This window comes from Dendronephthya gigantea, unplaced genomic scaffold (assembly GCF_004324835.1).
Source record: "Dendronephthya gigantea isolate DGI-Jeju-01 unplaced genomic scaffold, DenGig_1.0 000238F, whole genome shotgun sequence".
Lineage (NCBI taxonomy): Eukaryota > Metazoa > Cnidaria > Anthozoa > Malacalcyonacea > Nephtheidae > Dendronephthya > Dendronephthya gigantea.
In genome coordinates, this window is record NW_021163248.1 from 119,917 (window position 1) to 137,189 (window position 17,273).

At 38.0% G+C, this 17,273-nt stretch overlaps 2 protein-coding genes and 1 pseudogene across 2 annotated transcripts; 2 read left to right on the forward strand and 1 right to left on the reverse strand.

Annotated features, from left to right (window-relative positions):
• The first annotated feature begins 350 nt into the window (after positions 1-350).
• LOC114540525 (cell division cycle-associated protein 7-like) lies at positions 351-9,012 on the forward strand. Its single transcript, XM_028560645.1, has 2 exons — positions 351-795; positions 8,288-9,012. The coding sequence occupies exons 1-2, from the start codon at positions 420-422 to the stop codon at positions 8,743-8,745; spliced, it is 834 nt and encodes a 277-aa protein (XP_028416446.1). The 5' UTR covers positions 351-419; the 3' UTR covers positions 8,746-9,012.
• Positions 9,013-11,791: 2,779 nt separating this feature from the next.
• Positions 11,792-12,803, forward strand: LOC114540529 (annotated as a pseudogene).
• A 1,506-nt stretch (positions 12,804-14,309) lies between these two features.
• Positions 14,310-16,993, reverse strand: LOC114540530. Its single transcript, XM_028560650.1, has 4 exons — positions 16,918-16,993; positions 16,548-16,637; positions 15,188-16,266; positions 14,310-15,041 (listed from the first exon to the last, which is right to left on the reverse strand). Exons 1-4 carry the CDS (start codon positions 16,991-16,993, stop codon positions 14,310-14,312), a joined length of 1,977 nt encoding a protein of 658 aa, XP_028416451.1.
• Between the last annotated feature and the right edge of the window lie 280 nt (positions 16,994-17,273).

Consider the following 17,273-nt stretch of genomic DNA (forward strand, 5'->3'; position numbering starts at 1 on the left):
TCACGCCCCACACATGACAGCCCGTGGCCGTATTACTGCTATTCCTCTGCACAGCGCAACAAAATTTTAAAGTCACCGCGGCACATGTCCTGGGAAAGGAAAACGGTATTGCTGATGCCCTCTCTCGGTTTAAAATGCAGGTATTTCGCTCCTGTTTGTCTCAGGTGTCTTCGTTTCTGTTAGGGTAAAGTAGGGATATTTTGGAAAAAGATTTGGAATTACCAATGATAATGCGGGATAAATGTGTGCGTAGTAATTTTTTGCTTTATGTTGTAATTTCTGTCACCTTATTTGGTAATTGCCCTTCAGAAAACCTGGTCAGTGGTCACACTGCAGTGACTGCACCGAACAGTGAATTTTGTGAACAAGTCGACAAGTGCAGAACTCGCATTTTGGTAACAGATTCCAGGTCCAGAAGGATGGCTGCACAGGAGAGCGAATACGAGTTAAAACGAAAACAAAAGATTAAGGAAAATAATGAAATAATGCGAACGATATTTGGCGAAGCTCTTAATTTCCCGAATGCAAGTGAAAACCGCTTATCCGCTGCACGAACTACAACGCCAACAGCACGTGCGAAGTCCTGCGACCCTTGTTTGCCTTATGCTGCTGGAAAGCAGAGAGTTTTAACGCCACTACGCCGAAATCCTAAACGTAGTGCTCGATCATACAGTACTGATGACATTATGGGCTATAGTGATGCGTCGGATGATGATGACATTATATCTGAAAATATTCAGAATAGATTGTTCGTGCATTGGATTGGGCCTTTAACCAAGAAGAGACGGATAGAAGGTAAATACCGACGTTCATATGACGATGAATGATTTTAAATCATCTTACCCTTGGCCTTTTTTTTATTATTAATGATTATTGCGACAAATTATTGAAAGAAACATTTCAAATGCAGTACGAATAGCAAATCACACTCGGCGTACTGTTCCAGTACGAATAGCCACTTCGTTTCCCTTAAATTACCTGACATATCTCGATATTTGATGTTGTCCTGTAGTTACATGGCATATTACCGTCCTGCAAAAGATTTTAAATTTTAAACCGGGGATTTTGATATGCTAAATACCAGTCACTTTGCTATCAAAATATTTGTTCTCAAACAAACAGGACAAACCTTGTTAGTGTATGGTTATTGTCACCAGAAATCTCATGACAGTTGTGTGAAGGGTGAAAAATTAGCAGCAGAAAGGTATACTCCCTCTTTTCTGAAAAGGAGGGGACATTATTTTTTAAGAGATTTTCAATGCATAGTTTCTGCAAATAAAAATGTGTGATTATATTGCAACCGCAATCCTTTATAAGAAACTTTATGCAACAACCTTTTTGAGACATGTATTATTATAAGATAAATTATAATCAGGACTCAGCAGATCTAGGGTTGGGCAGAATGAATTATGTGGCTTAATTTTAAATTTAAAATATCTTAAAACAAAGCTATTGGTTTTGAATTTCAAAAGAATATTTTAAAATAAAATTTACCAGTTGGAAACTCTAGTAATTCATTCTGCTTTATTCTGGATCCAATACTGCTTATAAATTATAATCACCCTTAGGATGTAATTCCTAACTAATTAAAATGACTGTCATCATACTAGGATTTCTTTTCAAACCAGTCAACCCATTTATTACATACTCACAATGATTTTTGCAGTGGTGTCAGTGTAGCTAACATTTTTTCCACAGTTTAATATAAAGGAGGGTCTTGGACAAAGATCCAAATCTCCTTTTCCACCAAGTATTCTAGGAAAATCACATTTCCATAGCACTTAGGGCCTGTTCATATGAGATGGACAATAAACCGGGATCTCACTTCACATTTTATTTCACTGTATTTGTAAAATTGCATTCATATAGAATGGAATCAGTCCGGCTTTGTCGAGATCTAGCCTGGGATGAATCGTGATCTTGCCTTTAAAGCAGGCACATATAAAAACATCAAGTAGGCTAGCAAAAGCAAGGTTAAATGGGCAGGCCTATCTTGTATGAACAGGCCCTTATTGTGTAAATTATTTAAAACAGCTGTAGTTGATGGATATTAGAAGCATATTCTACTAAGCGGCAATGTTTGGAAGGTTGTTCCCCTAAGGTCTCTCTTTAAAAATACAGTAAATACTTTGCTGTTGCACTGGAGAAAAGGTTCTTTCAACTACCAATGCCTTACACACCTTGTGTCTGTAGATGTACATATGCAGTCCCATTAATTGTGAGAACATATGCAATCCATTAATTTCTAACTTAGTGTTAATTCCAAAAGTGTTAATTTTTTAGCTTATTTAATCCTTTTATACACATTTTGAAAACCTGGCAAATGTTTTACTGTACATTGAAAAGGAATACATTTGAACCTAAAAATTCTGAGTATGTCTAAGAATAGGAATATGTCTATATTCACAGGTAGAGCTTTTAATTATGTACAGTTTGCCTGCCAAACATGTTTATGATTAAATAGGAACCTGGTGAAACATTTCTATAATAATTCAAAATATGTAGTCAACCCAAGTTTGAATAGGTGCATTGTTTCCAGGATATAAAACTTGTTGTGGGGACTCGTGACTGTTCATGTTCAGTTTATGTTTTCAGATAAATGAACTCCCTGTATGGTAATTATAGCCATTTACCCTTTTAGCCGTTTAGTATACGTGTTGTGAAAGATGTTGCACTTTCATGTAAAAAAATTGAAAATTTCACCAGTGTAGACCATATGACAGCTACTATATATGCACCACATGCCAAACGTTTGTGAAAATGTTTTCAGTGACAATGTTACAATGTTAAGTTTCTTTGACACTTTGTAGTATTTTGATGAGTTACAAAAACAGTACAAACTAATAAGTCATGTTAGTTTTGAAACGTATTTAATTTTATATGTGTTTTTTTAAGAGTTCCGAAGGTAAGCACATGCAGAAATTCACTAATAGAGCTCAAAAATTATGTTTAACTCTACGTTATATATCTCTGGAAGTGTTGATCATACAAACCGATGTGGCCGCTTCGCTTTTAATGCAAATCTTTTCTTCTTTTTCAGAATCTCAGCCCGGTGTTACAGGAAATTTGCCCCCCCCCCGAAAATTTGCTCCCCCCGGGCCAAATTTCCTCGGAAATATGCCCTAGGAGATTTGGCCCTAAATATCCTAGGAAATTTGGCCCTCCCTTCGGAAATTTGGCCCCCTCTAAAAAACATAGTTTACCTTACCATTTTAAAGCTAGAACCGTTAAGTGTATAAAAGTTTTAAGTGTATAAAAGTCTATCTAGCCGTGGTTTGAGTTTCAACTTACAAACAGCACTGGCGGATTTTATATTGTGCATGTTACCTGTTTTTGTGTTTGCCGATTGTTTTTAAACGTTTTTATTTAAATTTGTATTAATTACTCCCCAAATGTTAGCCGTATGAACATTAACACTTACGCTAACCATGTTGTCGTCGCTTGCTAAAGTGTGGTTGTTATTCTGACGAATTTCATATTAGGTTCAGAAACTTGTTGAATATTGAGTCAAAAGTTCGCGATTTCAAAACTATATCTATTTTATATATATATATTGAGAGTATAAAGTATGTTATCCTGGGGGACCTAATTTCCGAACTGTGAAATACGTGATTTGTCCTCCCCAGAAATTCTTAATTTGGCGACCTTATGAATTATAGGCTTAGTGATTATACATACATAGGAAAGGTTGTTTTAGGAAATTACCACTTATTTATTTTTCGATTAAAGCCCCTAGTAATGTTATGATAATCCTAGAAGTTAGCCACGTGCACATTAACAATATTCGTCTTAGCTCTTCGCCGAGATGAAAAGTTCTAAGAAAATAAATGAAGCAAACTAAGTATGAATACAAACAAACATTTACGATCTTGCTTTTAGAAGCTTCGCGATTCTCAAACTCATGGATATAAAGTATATGTTTTCGAGGGAGCCAAATTTCCGAAAGGGGGGCCATATTTCCTAGGAAATATGGCCCGGGGGGGCCAAATTTTGGGGGGCCAAATTTCCTGGGACACCTCGGGCTGAAATTCTTGTCATGTAATCGTTTGCGCGATTTTGTTAGGATTTTATAACAACCCAGTGAGTCAGCCCGGGCTTCACTCTTTACGAAGAGTTTTTGTAAAAAACTAAAAGATGGCCATTCCAGAGAAAACTTATGAGAATATCCTTATTAGTCTAGGACCTGTAAAGGACTTTGTATGCATTTCATTTAGGACAGATTATCTCAACTGTTTTAGGGTAAAATGACCATGGTGGTCAACATGGCATATGTGCCAAAATGTGAATCCGGGACGAAAGTCCTGAAAATGACCACACCCAGAAACAGCATAGTCGACATAGCTCTAAATCCTGAATTGTCAAAGCTACAGTCGTTCTGAATTGTTTATATGGCTCAGAATGGTTGCTTTTAGGGGTGGTGAAATTAGCCTACTAGAGAGTGAAATTAGCCTACAATCAATCCCCAGGCTCGAACTGTTGGGGCAGTTATTTTAGCGAGGCTTATTACGTGCGTGCGAAAAGCCATTACGTCTTTACCGGTGGTTGCAAGGGTGGTATTGTAGATGTATTCTTATAAAATGCTATGCTGGATTCGTAACTCGAAGACCTGGGAGACGTATGTATAGAATCGAGTGAACGAAATACGGAAACTTACTACAACCGAACAATGGAAATTTTGTCCCGGAGAGGTCAACCCGGCAGATATACCCTCAAGGGGATGTAATGCGTCAGAGCTTGCGGAAAATAAAACGTGGTGGAATGGCCCAGACTTCCTGAAACAATCCGAAGATCATTGGCCACTCGATCCAGACCACAATCAGAAAGACGAACAACGAACCACCGAAGAATTGTCCAAGTCACAAACCGAAGTAACGAGATCGTTAGCGACGGTTAACACAAATTCGACTCTTAATCTCGATAAGATTATAGATTGTACTCGCTATAGCACGAAATTGAAGTTGTTACGAGTCACTGCGTACGTACAGAGATTTATCGATAAGACTCGACGTGTGCGAATTACATCTGTGGAATTAGCTGCCAAGGAAGTGAACGAAGCAGAAAGATTATGGCTACGCTCTATACAATATGCTCATTTCGTGGATGAATCCAATCATTTGCTTGAACCGAAGTGTAAAAAACCTCCGCTCGTGAAGCGACTAGGAATATTTCGGGACGAAGAGGGACTGATACGTTGCCAAGCTAGGATCGAACAATGGTTATCAACCGTGTCAAAAAATGCCAAACAAGCTGTTCTTCTTCCAACCAAACGTCGTTTCACCGACCTTGTCATTCTCCAGCATCACACATCGGTGCATCACAACGGTATCAGAGAAACTTTGAACAGCGTGCGAGAAATTTATTGGATCGTGAGGTGTCGAGAAGTAGTAAAGCGTGTGACAAGAGCTTGCATCGTGTGTAAGAGATTCGAGGATAAGCCATTGGGAACTCCAAAGGCTCCACTAGTCGAGTTAGCGACGCTCCTCCATTTGCCAACGCGAGGATCGACTTCGCGGGCCCAATATACGTGAGTACGAACGGGAAAAACCAAACAGAAAAAGAAAGGAAAAAGGCATACGTTTGCCTTTCGACTTGCGCTTCAACCCGGGCTCTACATTTAGAACTGGTGCCGAGCTTATCGGTAGCAAAATTTTTCAAGCATTTCGGCGTTTTGTTGCACGCAGAGGGTTACCATCGAGAATATTATCAAACAATGCAAAAACTTTTAAAGGAGCTGAAGAACATATCAAAAAGATAACGAGATCTACCGAAGTGCAACGATACCTGACCAATAAAGGAGTAACGTGGGAGTTCATAATCCCTAATGCCCCTTGGCATGGGGGGTTTTGGGAAAGGATGTTTAAATGCGTGAAGCGATGCTTAAAGAAAGTCGTGGGTCGTGCATTTTTGTCCTTTGAGGAGATGAGGACTTTGCTGATCGAGATCGAAGGAACTTTAAATAACTGACCCTTAACTTACGTTTATGACGATGAGCAAGGCGTCTCCTATCCATTAACGCCTTCTTCTCTGATTTATGGCCGTACAACTGCAACCACTGCAAATGACAAGCACACTGAGATCGTTAGCACAAATCAATCCCTTACGCGAAGAGAAAAGTATCATCGGAGGCTGTTGGAGAATTTCGCTAACCAGTGGAGAGCTGAGTATCTTTTAAGTCTATTGGAAACCGCTAGGACGACATCGGGATCCGGCCAAATTGTTGTAAACGAAGGGGATATGGTGATTCAGAAATCAGATCGGACATCACGCGCCTTTTGGAAGGTGGCGAAAGTTGAAGAGCTAATTCCAAGTGTAGATAACGTTGTTCGAGCGGCAAGAATTCGTGTGATTAACGAGAAAAGTGGGAAACCGTCATGTCTGAGATGACCTATCCAACATTTGATTCCACGAGAAAATTTTGAAGACAAACAAAAGGACGAAGCGGGTGTGACCGAGGCAGCAATGGCTAGCGATGCTGAAAGAAAGAACATATTGAAACATTGTTGAACTTTATAACCGTTTATATTGTTATTAGTTTTAGTTCATTTCTTTAGACGAATGATATCCTCAGGAGTGTGAGTAACTTCCGGGTTTTGCCATATTAGGAAATAGGAAACGAAAACGTGCGATACATCTAAGAAAGGTTTTGGGGAGAATGTAAAACACTGCAGTGAACTAGCTGCTACGATGTTTTTAGTTTATTTTATTTGGTCTGATGTTTTGGGTGTGTTAAAGATAAATCAACACCATCATTTACGATCGAGTTTATTACATAATTCCACGTTGCTTTGATCTCAGGGAAAACTCGTATATTAGAGTTAACTATTCACCTAATAAAATATATAGGAGTTTCCCTGATGTCAAAACAACATGATTGTATAACATCGCTCAGGATCTTTTTGTCGACAGTTTGGGTTCTCATGAGGTGTTGTCGCTACATGTCCAAAGGCTTTTATTCTTTTATAATATAGCAGTATGAATATAAGTCTCAAATGGCCATCTTTTAGAATTTTATATGAACTAAAAACAGCAACGAAATCTGCGAAACAATCCGAGTGATGTTCAGCTTACTTTACTTATTTCTAGCCGTTTGAGAACTTAAGCCGTTTTTAGTACCATCGTTTAGCGATGCTGTTACAATAAAACCCTCATTTACGGCTATGTTCTTAACAATATAACAAAGAAAAATGGCTGTAAATTTTTCGTTTTTCTATAAAGGGCTTCGCTTTGTTTGAAAACTTGTCAGTTCATAACAAGTGCAACCAAACATAACAATTCTAACGGTACTTTAGCAATTCAAAATATAAAACAAGCAGACTGCACAAAATTATGCTAGGGATTTCTTTCCACTGTCGCGTTTTTTGTACGTACATATACGCGTGTAGAAATTTAAAATCATATAAATAATATTTTGGAAATCAACGATTGAATAGATGCATAGGGTTGGATTCTGTTGATGATATAATTTTTTTTTCTGGCATAAAATTAATTATACAAATATATAGTCAGCATCTGAATTGTTTATACATTTCAGAGCATTTACACCGTCACTGCATCGCTCTTCTTCGTCTAAGGTCTGGTTTTCCGTATCATAAATATATAAAGTCAAAATTAATGTTGTCAGTAATGTATTTTAAGTTCAGAAATTCTTAATAAAATGGTTGATTCTCGTGTTAAAAATGTTTAAAACAATGCCTTATGCCTTATCGCCCCTTTCGTCATTCTACCTTCGTGAATATTGATGAAAATCGGATTGCACATCCGCATTGACGTCGTTCCAGAAGAAATCCGGTGTTTCGGGGGAAATTCCTTTACAGCAGATAACAGATATGCACACGATGAAAGGGGAATCTTAGAAAATTTGCAGTTAAGACCTTGATTTTTTTGTGACTTTTGCCATTATATAAGACAACTAAAATTGATTAAATGCCTTTTAATCATTATGGACTATATCAATAGCTATGCCTAAATTACTTAAAATACAAATACAAGACACCCCCGAAAAGTTTACACTCTGAATGCACAACTGACTGACTGTCTCGATTGAATTTTGGCTACTCATCACAATACTGCAAAGTTTCAAAGAAACTTTCAAAATTCATCCGCATTGACAATTAAACGACTCATGAACCTTCAGCTTTATACCCGATAGCCGTGTCGTGGAAGATCGTTTAGTGTGTGCATGTGTGGGGGGAAGCACTCGTATTAAATATCCCCCTTACTTAGCTTAGAGCGGTTTTATAGAAATATTTTTGAGTAAGCGATTATTACTCTTTGTTTTTTAATTTAGACAACAAATCTGGTGTTAATGGCGTCATTAGCGAATTGAGCCACAAACATGTGAAACCTCGTCCTAGAATTATACAGCATCTAGTGAGGCCCGTATCTGATTTTACCGAGGAAGACCTTTTATTAGTTGCTGAGACTGTAGCAGAGAAACGGTATGATTCAATTAATGGGTCATCCTGTCATCAATGTCGTCAAAAAACTGATGACTTGAAAACTGTTTGCCGTAATGAAAACTGTGTTGGTATCAGAGGGCAATTTTGTGGTCCATGCCTAAGAAATCGTTACGGAGAGAGTGTTAAAGAAGCTATCATGGATCCTGACTGGATTTGCCCGCCATGCAGAAATATATGTAACTGTAGTTTCTGCATGAAGAAAAGAGGCCGAAGATGTACAGGCCAGCTGATTGGTGTTGCTCGACAAAATGGATATACAGATGTTAAATCATTTCTTGGTGATTAGAGAACTAATACTTTTGACAAATTGGAAAAACGTTTTTGCATTATTGCATACATCGCCCTATATCGGCATTTATATCTACTAATACATTTGCATGCTTTCAGCACTTTCGGCCATATATTGCATTTGTTTCAATATTATAAAATTTATTGCCTATTAAAATAAAGTTAAAACCAGTAGTTTCATCAGTACAGCTTTACAGTGAAAAAAATGGCAATACGTTGTTGCCAAATTTTGCATAAAGTGTGGTATAAATATACTATTTGATATTATTTTGGAAAGAGGTAACGCTTTTTCGCGCGTAATACTAAAATTTATTTAAAATTTGGTAACTTCGCACGGCCCAATATATACACTTGTTATAATTTAAAATTTCGCAATCATGCAAACGACCTGATTTCAGTACTAATTTTGGGATCCGTGTTTCAGCTGTACATCTCAGAATGATCTATTGAGTATGTTAGCCCCCCCTCCCATGCAGCAGAAAAAACACGCAACGCGTGGATCCCACGCGGAACGTCGAAAACTGGCGGATTATATCGCAGATATGCGCTATTCACGCGTGAGCAGAATAATGTGTGGAGTGGTGCAAACAATGTATATTATTATGCATTACTAATGCAATCTCAATTGTTATTGGCTAAAAACCTACAGAATTCTTAATGTCTTGCCACCTACGTGACATTGAAAATTATTGGTAGGTGACGTAATTTTTTGCCGCTAGTTTGTTGTCAAAAATGGCTCAGGCTTCCTCTCTAAAAAGGAAATACATAATAAAACAATTATTGAATTCGCTTTTTTTCATGATATCGAGAATTATCAAGCCTCAGTTTGCGTATCCTCCTCAGCTTCGTTTCGGCGAATAACGCAAACTTCGGCTTGATAATTCTCGATATCACACTCAACCTAATCCAATAATTGTTAAATAACTAGGTTACCCATGCGGTAGAAATAATTAAATTCTTGATAAATCTGGAAAAGCTGCTGCAGTTTAACTTTGTTTGATCCAAAATTTTTTAGATCTTTTTCAGATGCTAAAAAGTAAAAATATAAATTAAAACATACAGTACTTCAAATTTAGTTATTTATACGAACCGTTATCCTTATTCATAGCTGCGTTGGGTTTTGTTTTTTCAGACTCTAAAAATATAATTTATGATTAACAAGGATACCCACCTGTGTGAGTGAATGAGCAATAATAAACATTTGCTGTCACCATTCATCGTCATTTAGCAAACATGGTATCTGCAAATTCATAAGTTTCATAGACATCTGAGAATAGGGTTTGAAGAGCAAGAGTATTGCAAAACTATAAAATGTGCAAAATGCAAACATATATTACGTACCAATCTCTCCACCGGCTAAATGACTGATATTCATTTCTAAAGCGAAAACAAGTTAAATAGTTCATATTGATTACACTGAAACAAAACTTCAGATCAGGTGTTCACTCAAGCTGTGGGGAACACTTTGACCAAACCCACACTAAAGTCCCAATATCACACGTCTGACATCACACAGTTTTATAGATTTCTTGTTTACTCCCCTCAGTCTCAAGTACCAATAACAATAATAATAAAAAACCTCCAAAAGTATCCCTAACTCACATGACGTCCACGTCATAATCACCTAATTTACATAATTTCCGACACTCTCCCCCATGTGACTCCAGGATGGAGACATGCAAAAAGGAAACTATATGATTTAATAAAGTTTTAAAGTGCCTATATCAACCTCAGGGAAATAACCTACTTAGATAGATTAGACGATTTTAAGAACATTTCAATATATTTGATGAGACGAAAATTTGATCTTCATGTACTTTTCGGGCCTCAAAGTTGGCTTTTTTCGTGTTTGACCGTGAGGTGCTGTGAGTGGGAACTAGTTGCCCTTTGTCACCGGAAGTGACGTACATTGGAGAACACGCTAATTTTGTAAACAAGAAACACGCTTTGAAATATGGAAATATTGCGGCTATATAAAAGTGCGAAATCTTGTAGTATATAGAGTTTTTGGTTCGTTTTTCGCTAAAACGACGTCGTCAAGTTTTTCCAACAACTTAGACAGCCAACTTTCAGTCGGATATTTAATTCATCCCGGATTATGTATTGCCAATATTGGAATTTGAAGACGATGCGATACTGTTGCTTCAAGAGACAGTACGCCTACACATGACGGTTTATATCAACCTTACAAGACAAACCGATTGCTGACCGTGGTGAGTATAACGAAGACTAAAAGAGGGACGTGTACATGAAGAAAGAAGGCAGCTTCTTTTATTCGCAAAACAGCCGGACTATCCCAGTGTCAGATTGGTAAGTGAAATATATAAAGGCACTATATCATTACATATAAAGCACTACATATACTGACATTTCACCCTATTGTTTCACAATCAATATAAATATGTTTTTGTAGGTGCAAATGTAAAAATTGCAAGATCGATCTCTTGGTAAATGAAAAACAGGAGCGTTGAAGCGTTGAGTGGAGAACTTGTCTTACAAGAAGTTGGAGAAGTCCCACACTGCATAACAATGCGACCTGGTCGTTGCGTCTGTTTGATAACATAGATGGAAGGAAGTATAAATGTGCAAGGTGATTAAAATAGGCAAGTATTCAACAATAACTAGTGGCTAATATGCATGTCCATTAGCCATTTCAATTCAAACATGATAATTACTCCGGCGTCAGCGACGGAGTTGAAAATTCGCCCCGGTTTTGTTTTGCTTTTGTTTTTTTTTTATTTTTCGTCGTCGCAAGTGTGTAATGGCGCGAAATATACTAGTATTTAAAACGTGTTTGTGACCGTATTTATCTACGTCCCAGTCTTATCTCCCAAGAGTTGTGGTGCACAGCTTTGGCTAATTCTCCTTCGCATAATACTCCGCACTGCAGGATTCATTATGCATTTTTCGCCACTATTCACCAGGCCATCACGGTTTAAAGTTCTTTGTTATGCAAATCGAGCCCTATATAAACGACAATGAGCCTTTCCCAACCGTCTTATTTTCGCGTGCATAGAACCAGGCTCATCGATTTCTAAACTACAATGACGGAAAGACAACCTCAAGGGGTCGTTGATACAGATGAACATGATCCTCCTGTTCATTCAGAGCTTTCTAATGATGCCAGATTTGATGTCCTATTCCGTAATATGGAGCGAATGTCGAACCAGATAGCAATGTTAACTGAAGCAAACAACGCGGATCCTATTGACCTTGATCTTGAGGAAGAATCGCAAGCCGATACAAATTCTGTCTTCGACCCGACTGAGAGTCTTACCAACGGCTCAAGCGGCAAAAGCCTCGAGGAGGCAGAGTTGCCGTACGACGATTTATTCAAGGACTCTGAGGACTGCGGTCCTAAGGTTCTCGACGGCGTTGCTAAACGTATTAACAGCTCGTGTACTAAGAAACCTGCTAAAGAGCAATTTCAGAGTATTCAACGGAAATACTTGCGACCGGAGAATTGTGAGTTTTTAAAAGCTCCTAGAGTCAATCCCGAACTGTGGGACGATTTACAAGATAAAACCAAGTCACGGGAAGTTTCATTTCAGGCGTTTCAAAGGAATTTGATCAAAGGAGTTATTCCGGTAATTATGCTCACCAATAAAGTGGTCAACGCCAAGAAAGATAAAAAGGATACTATCCCGGTATCGGATATCTACGATTTGGCTGTCGACGCTCTAACACTTCTTGGTAATTCAGTTTACGAATTCTCAATGAAGAAACGGGAATCTCTCAAATCTGAAGTGGCGCCAGCTAGCTTACAAATCATTATGTCATGAATCGCAGCCTATAACAACGATGCTCTTTGGGGACGAGCTGCCCCAGAATATCCGAAATATTTCGCAAGTTAAGCGCATGGCTGCCAAGAGCGTCAGCAATAAGCGAAGACAGGACTTCAGTCCTTCATCGTATCCTCGCGATAGTAAGAAACCCCGATATCATGGTCGCAATGATCGTTTAAACTCCAAGCGCTACGACTACCGGAAACCTCCCTTTCGGAGGCCACATTCGCCCGTAGCAGCAAAAAAGTTGGGGACGTCAACCAAACAGTAACGAATCAGATATATCCTAAGGTAGGCGGCCGTTTACGCCAGTTTTACGATGTGTGGAAGTGTTTAACAGATGACACTTGGATTTTACAGGCTGTGCATGGCTATAAAATTGAGTTTACGACTGAACCTACTCAACGGAAAATCCCTGGAAGAATAGGGTTTTCCTTGGCTGAGAAAAATTCAATTGATATTGAAATTCAAAAGCTATTAGACAAAGGAGCAATCCGACAGGCTTCTTTTCACCCAAGACAGTTTCTGTCAAACTTGTTTGTAATTCCCAAGAAGAGTGGCGAGCTTCGCCCTGTTATTAATTTAAAGCCACTGAATGAGTTTGTTATTTATCATCATTTTAAAATGGAAAGTCTACATCATTTGGTAGATTTATTGTCAGTTGGTCAGTATATGACCACGATTGACTTAAAAGATGCGTATTTTACAATTCCTATTCATAATAAGCATACAAAATTCCTCAGGTTTGAATGGAATTCTTGTTTATTCGAGTTTACTTGTTTGCCGTTTGGGCTTTCCTCAGCGCCCAGAGTATTTACTAAAGTGATGAAGCCTATCGTGGCAGAGCTCCGCAGTAAGGGTATTTCTATAGTGATTTACCTAGACGACTTGGCTATATTAAGTCCTTCACATGATAAGGCAATAGAGGAAGTACAGACTGCGATACGGACCCTAGAATCTCTGGGTTTCCTTATAAATCGTGAAAAGTCTAGTCTCGTTCCTTCTCACATTATTCAATACCTCGGGTTTAAAATTAACTCCGTGACTATGACGTTATTTCTCCCAGAAGAAAAACTGGGAAATTTGATAAGAGAGGTCTCTCAGTTATACACTAGCAATACTTGTTCAATTAGACAACTAGCTAGCGTCATTGGTTTAATTGTGTCCACTTTTCCGGCAATTAAACCTGCCAAATTGTATTATCGAAATTTGGAGGCTATTAAAATTGAAGCCTTGCGTAAACACAGTGGGGAATATTATTATTATTATTATTATTATTATAAGTGGGTTTATAAAAAACGTTCAATAGCTTAAGCTAAATTACAACGTTCAACAATAAAATTTAAGCTATACTATGTACATCTAAAATTACCTATCTAAAAATGAATTATACAAGTCTATAGCATGGACTATTGGACGTTCTGTCGTTCTACAATAAAAATTTAAGCTATACTATGTACATCTAAAATTACCTATCTAAAAATGAGTTATATAAGTCTATAGCATGGACTATTGGACTATGTCTGCAACGTTCTGTCCTACAGAAGTAATTATATAATTTATCTTTGTTAAATCTCGTTTCTTTTTCACTAACGTTTTTCACCTGTTTTGGCAACAATTCGTGAAGCCGATGATTCGGGTCAATCAAATCTTTAATCAACAATACACATGCTTTATTTCTACGTTCTTCCAGTGTTTCCAATTTACTCACAGTTAATTTGCTGCTATAATCCTTATAACCAGTATGCTCCGGATAAATAATGTTAAGAGCCCTTCTTTAAACTCTCTCTATATTATCCCTTTGCATCTTTGTAAGTCCACCACTCCATATCTGCATACCGTACTCTAGAACAGATCGAATAACTGTACAGTAGAACATCAAAAGATCCTCAATAGGTGCTCCATACCTTCTCAAAATTTTTAAAAAATGTAATCGCTTGGTTGCCTTTTTTACAATATATTCTGTGTTGGTCCTCCATTTCAGATCATCATCAATCCATACTCCAAGCAATTTATAGGAGAGTACTCGAGCTACTTGACAACCGCCAATATTAATCGCCGGTATATCTGTTTTATTCTTTCTAAAATCAATAATCATTTCCTTACACTTTCCTCCGTTCAACTCCATCATCTCGTCTCTGGTAAATTGGATTACTTTATCCACCCATTCCTGTGAGATTCCAATTGGACTTCCCGATGTATGGGATGATACATCAATCACTTCATACGAGGTGGTGTCATCCATAAACATTGTTACATCTTGTTCCTCAGATGTGATGGGTTTGGATTTCATCGGGAGGTCATTAATTTTCAGGATAAAGGATATTGGCCCTAATTTGGTTCCCTGTGGCACTCCACCGTTGATTCGCTTTAAACTTGATCGTTCCCCCTGAAACGTTATTTGGGATCTTCCTTGTAGATAAGATGCAAGCCAAGCAACTAGTTCAGGTCTAACACCATTATTGAGAAATGACTCGAGCAGTTTATTGTGGTCAATCAAATCAAAAGCCTTCGAAAGTCAAGGAAGATGATGCGAATAACTTTTTTAGTATTATCCATAGCCATATGCCATTTGTGTATCAATAACAACAATGCATAAATTGTTGATGACCCAGGGAGCCCACCATACTGGCATCGACTTATCTTTTCTCCAACATCCTCGATGATCCAACTGTTAACGTAAGATTCTTGAATTTTGGATAAAACACTCGTTAAGGCAACTGGTCTCAATTCATCAGCAGAACAACAAGGTTTGGTTTTAGGAATAGCACATACGTTTGATATTTTCCAAATATCAGGAAAAACACGTTCTTTAAATGATTCGTTGAAAATATGAGCTAATGGGAAAGCAAAGTGCTCAGCGAAATACTTGATTATTCTGACATCAGGGTCGTGGGGACCCGCTGCTTTATTTACGTTAAGATTCCTTAGGTTGGATAACACACTATCAACTGGTATATTAGGTAGAGGGCGATTTCCAATCGAAGTCCACTCATTATTAACTACAGAAAATCCGGTAGTAAGATTCGTAAAAAAGTTATTGATATGTTCGGCAGTTCCTCTGGAGTTTAGTGGTGCAGCACTTTCCGGATCGGTAAGACTAAATTCTTGCTTCTTTTTGCGCACTATCTTTTTAACGTTTTTCCACCATGCTTTCGGTTCATGAACGCGTAGAGGCTTGATCCTTTCGTTGTACAATTTACTTTTTTCTTTACGGATCTCCGATATAATTTTATTTCTCATTTCTCTAGATTCTACCATTCTTCCTTGCTGATACAGTTTGTCTCTCTTGATTATCATGCTCTTGATTCTTCCTGATATGAAGGGTTTATCGTTTTCATGACGTTTGAACGTTTTAATGGGAAAACACTTTGTAATCAAATCATTGGTGATATTTAGAAACGCTTCCACTTTGGAATTTACACTGCACGAGTCGTACACCGAAGACCAACTTTGTCGAGTTATGAGTTCATGAAACAGATGAACACTAGACTCCTGAATTGGGCGACAGGTGACTTTTCTAGTTTGATTACCTTTGGGGGTATAGTCTTTAGACTTCAACTCAATCATGCAATGATCGGAATTTCCAAGTGGGGCTAAAACAGTTGGCTTCTCATAAGATTGATGTATGTTGGTGAATACAAGGTCTAGTGTTGCATTCCTTCGTGTAGGATCTTTAACTAGTTGTTTTAATTGGCATTGCTTCTTGATTATTCTTTCTTGAAAGCCATTTCCTTTTGGGTTAAAGTCCCAGAGACGATTATCGCTATATTTGGACTTTCCGAAGTTAGGGTGTCATAGCAATGACAAAAATAGTCGTAGAATTTGTCAATTTCATCGGAGTTTAACGATGGAGGAAGATATACACATGCTAATGCTATCTTTGACATTGTTCGTGGTAGCCATTTAGGGCGAATTACGATCCATAAACATTCATGATCCACGCTAGAAAGATCATATCGAACTTTTGTTGGGATAGAGTCTTTAATAAAAAAGGCTACGCCGCCACCTCTACCATATTCTCTATCATTCCTAAGTACATTGAATTGTGGTAATCCAGGAAGGTGCACAGCTTCATCTGGTACGTCATTGGATAACCACGTTTCTGAAATCATCACAATGTCAGTTTTTCTATTGTCGATAACATGCGAAAGTTCATCAGTTTTCTTCAAAATTGATCGAGCATTTAGACTCAAAATATTAGGTAAATTACGATTGGGTTTAAAGTTCTCGATCGTGCGTATTTTAACCAAATTTGAAGTATTTCTTGAATTGCAAGGATTCGTAATTGTCGCACCATTTGATTCGCTCTCCATCATAAATAACTCGTTTGGATGTGATGTATACATTTATCTTATCAAAATCGCAGTCATTACGAATATTACCTCTGTTTATATCAGAGCTACGTTCAAGCTGACCGCCCGCCATGTTGTAAACTCGACGCTGTTGTTCCATTGTCATCTCGACGCTGTTGTTCCATTGTCAAATATGACGCTGTTGTTCCATTGTCATCTCTCGCGAAACGGGACCTTTCTTGGTTTGTTAATAAAAGCCGTTTATACAATGGCACTAAACTTATTAAACCTACTAAAGTGATAACGCTAACAACAGATGCCTCGTTATCTGGTTGGGGTGCCGTATCTGATGTTGGAGTTACCAATGGGATATGGTCCCAGGAGGAGAAAGCCCAACATATTAATTGGTTAGAGCTTACCGCAATCTGGCTAGGCGTGCAATGCTT

Excerpts from the sequence above, each read along its gene's own strand:
- LOC114540525 (XM_028560645.1), top strand. The coding sequence starts at position 420 with ATGGCTGCACAGGAGAGCGAATACGAGTTAAAACGAAAACAAAAGATT. Across the intron at positions 796-8,287 it reads CAAGAAGAGACGGATAGAAG|ACAACAAATCTGGTGTTAAT; the intron begins GTAAATACCGAC and ends TTTTTAATTTAG.
- LOC114540530 (XM_028560650.1), bottom strand. The coding sequence starts at position 16,993 with ATGACAATGGAACAACAGCGTCGAGTTTACAACATGGCGGGCGGTCAG. Across the intron at positions 16,638-16,917 it reads TAGCTCTGATATAAACAGAG|AAACGTGGTTATCCAATGAC; the intron begins GTAATATTCGTA and ends TGATGATTTCAG. Across the intron at positions 16,267-16,547 it reads TAGGAATGATAGAGAATATG|GAAATGGCTTTCAAGAAAGA; the intron begins GTAGAGGTGGCG and ends TTAACCCAAAAG.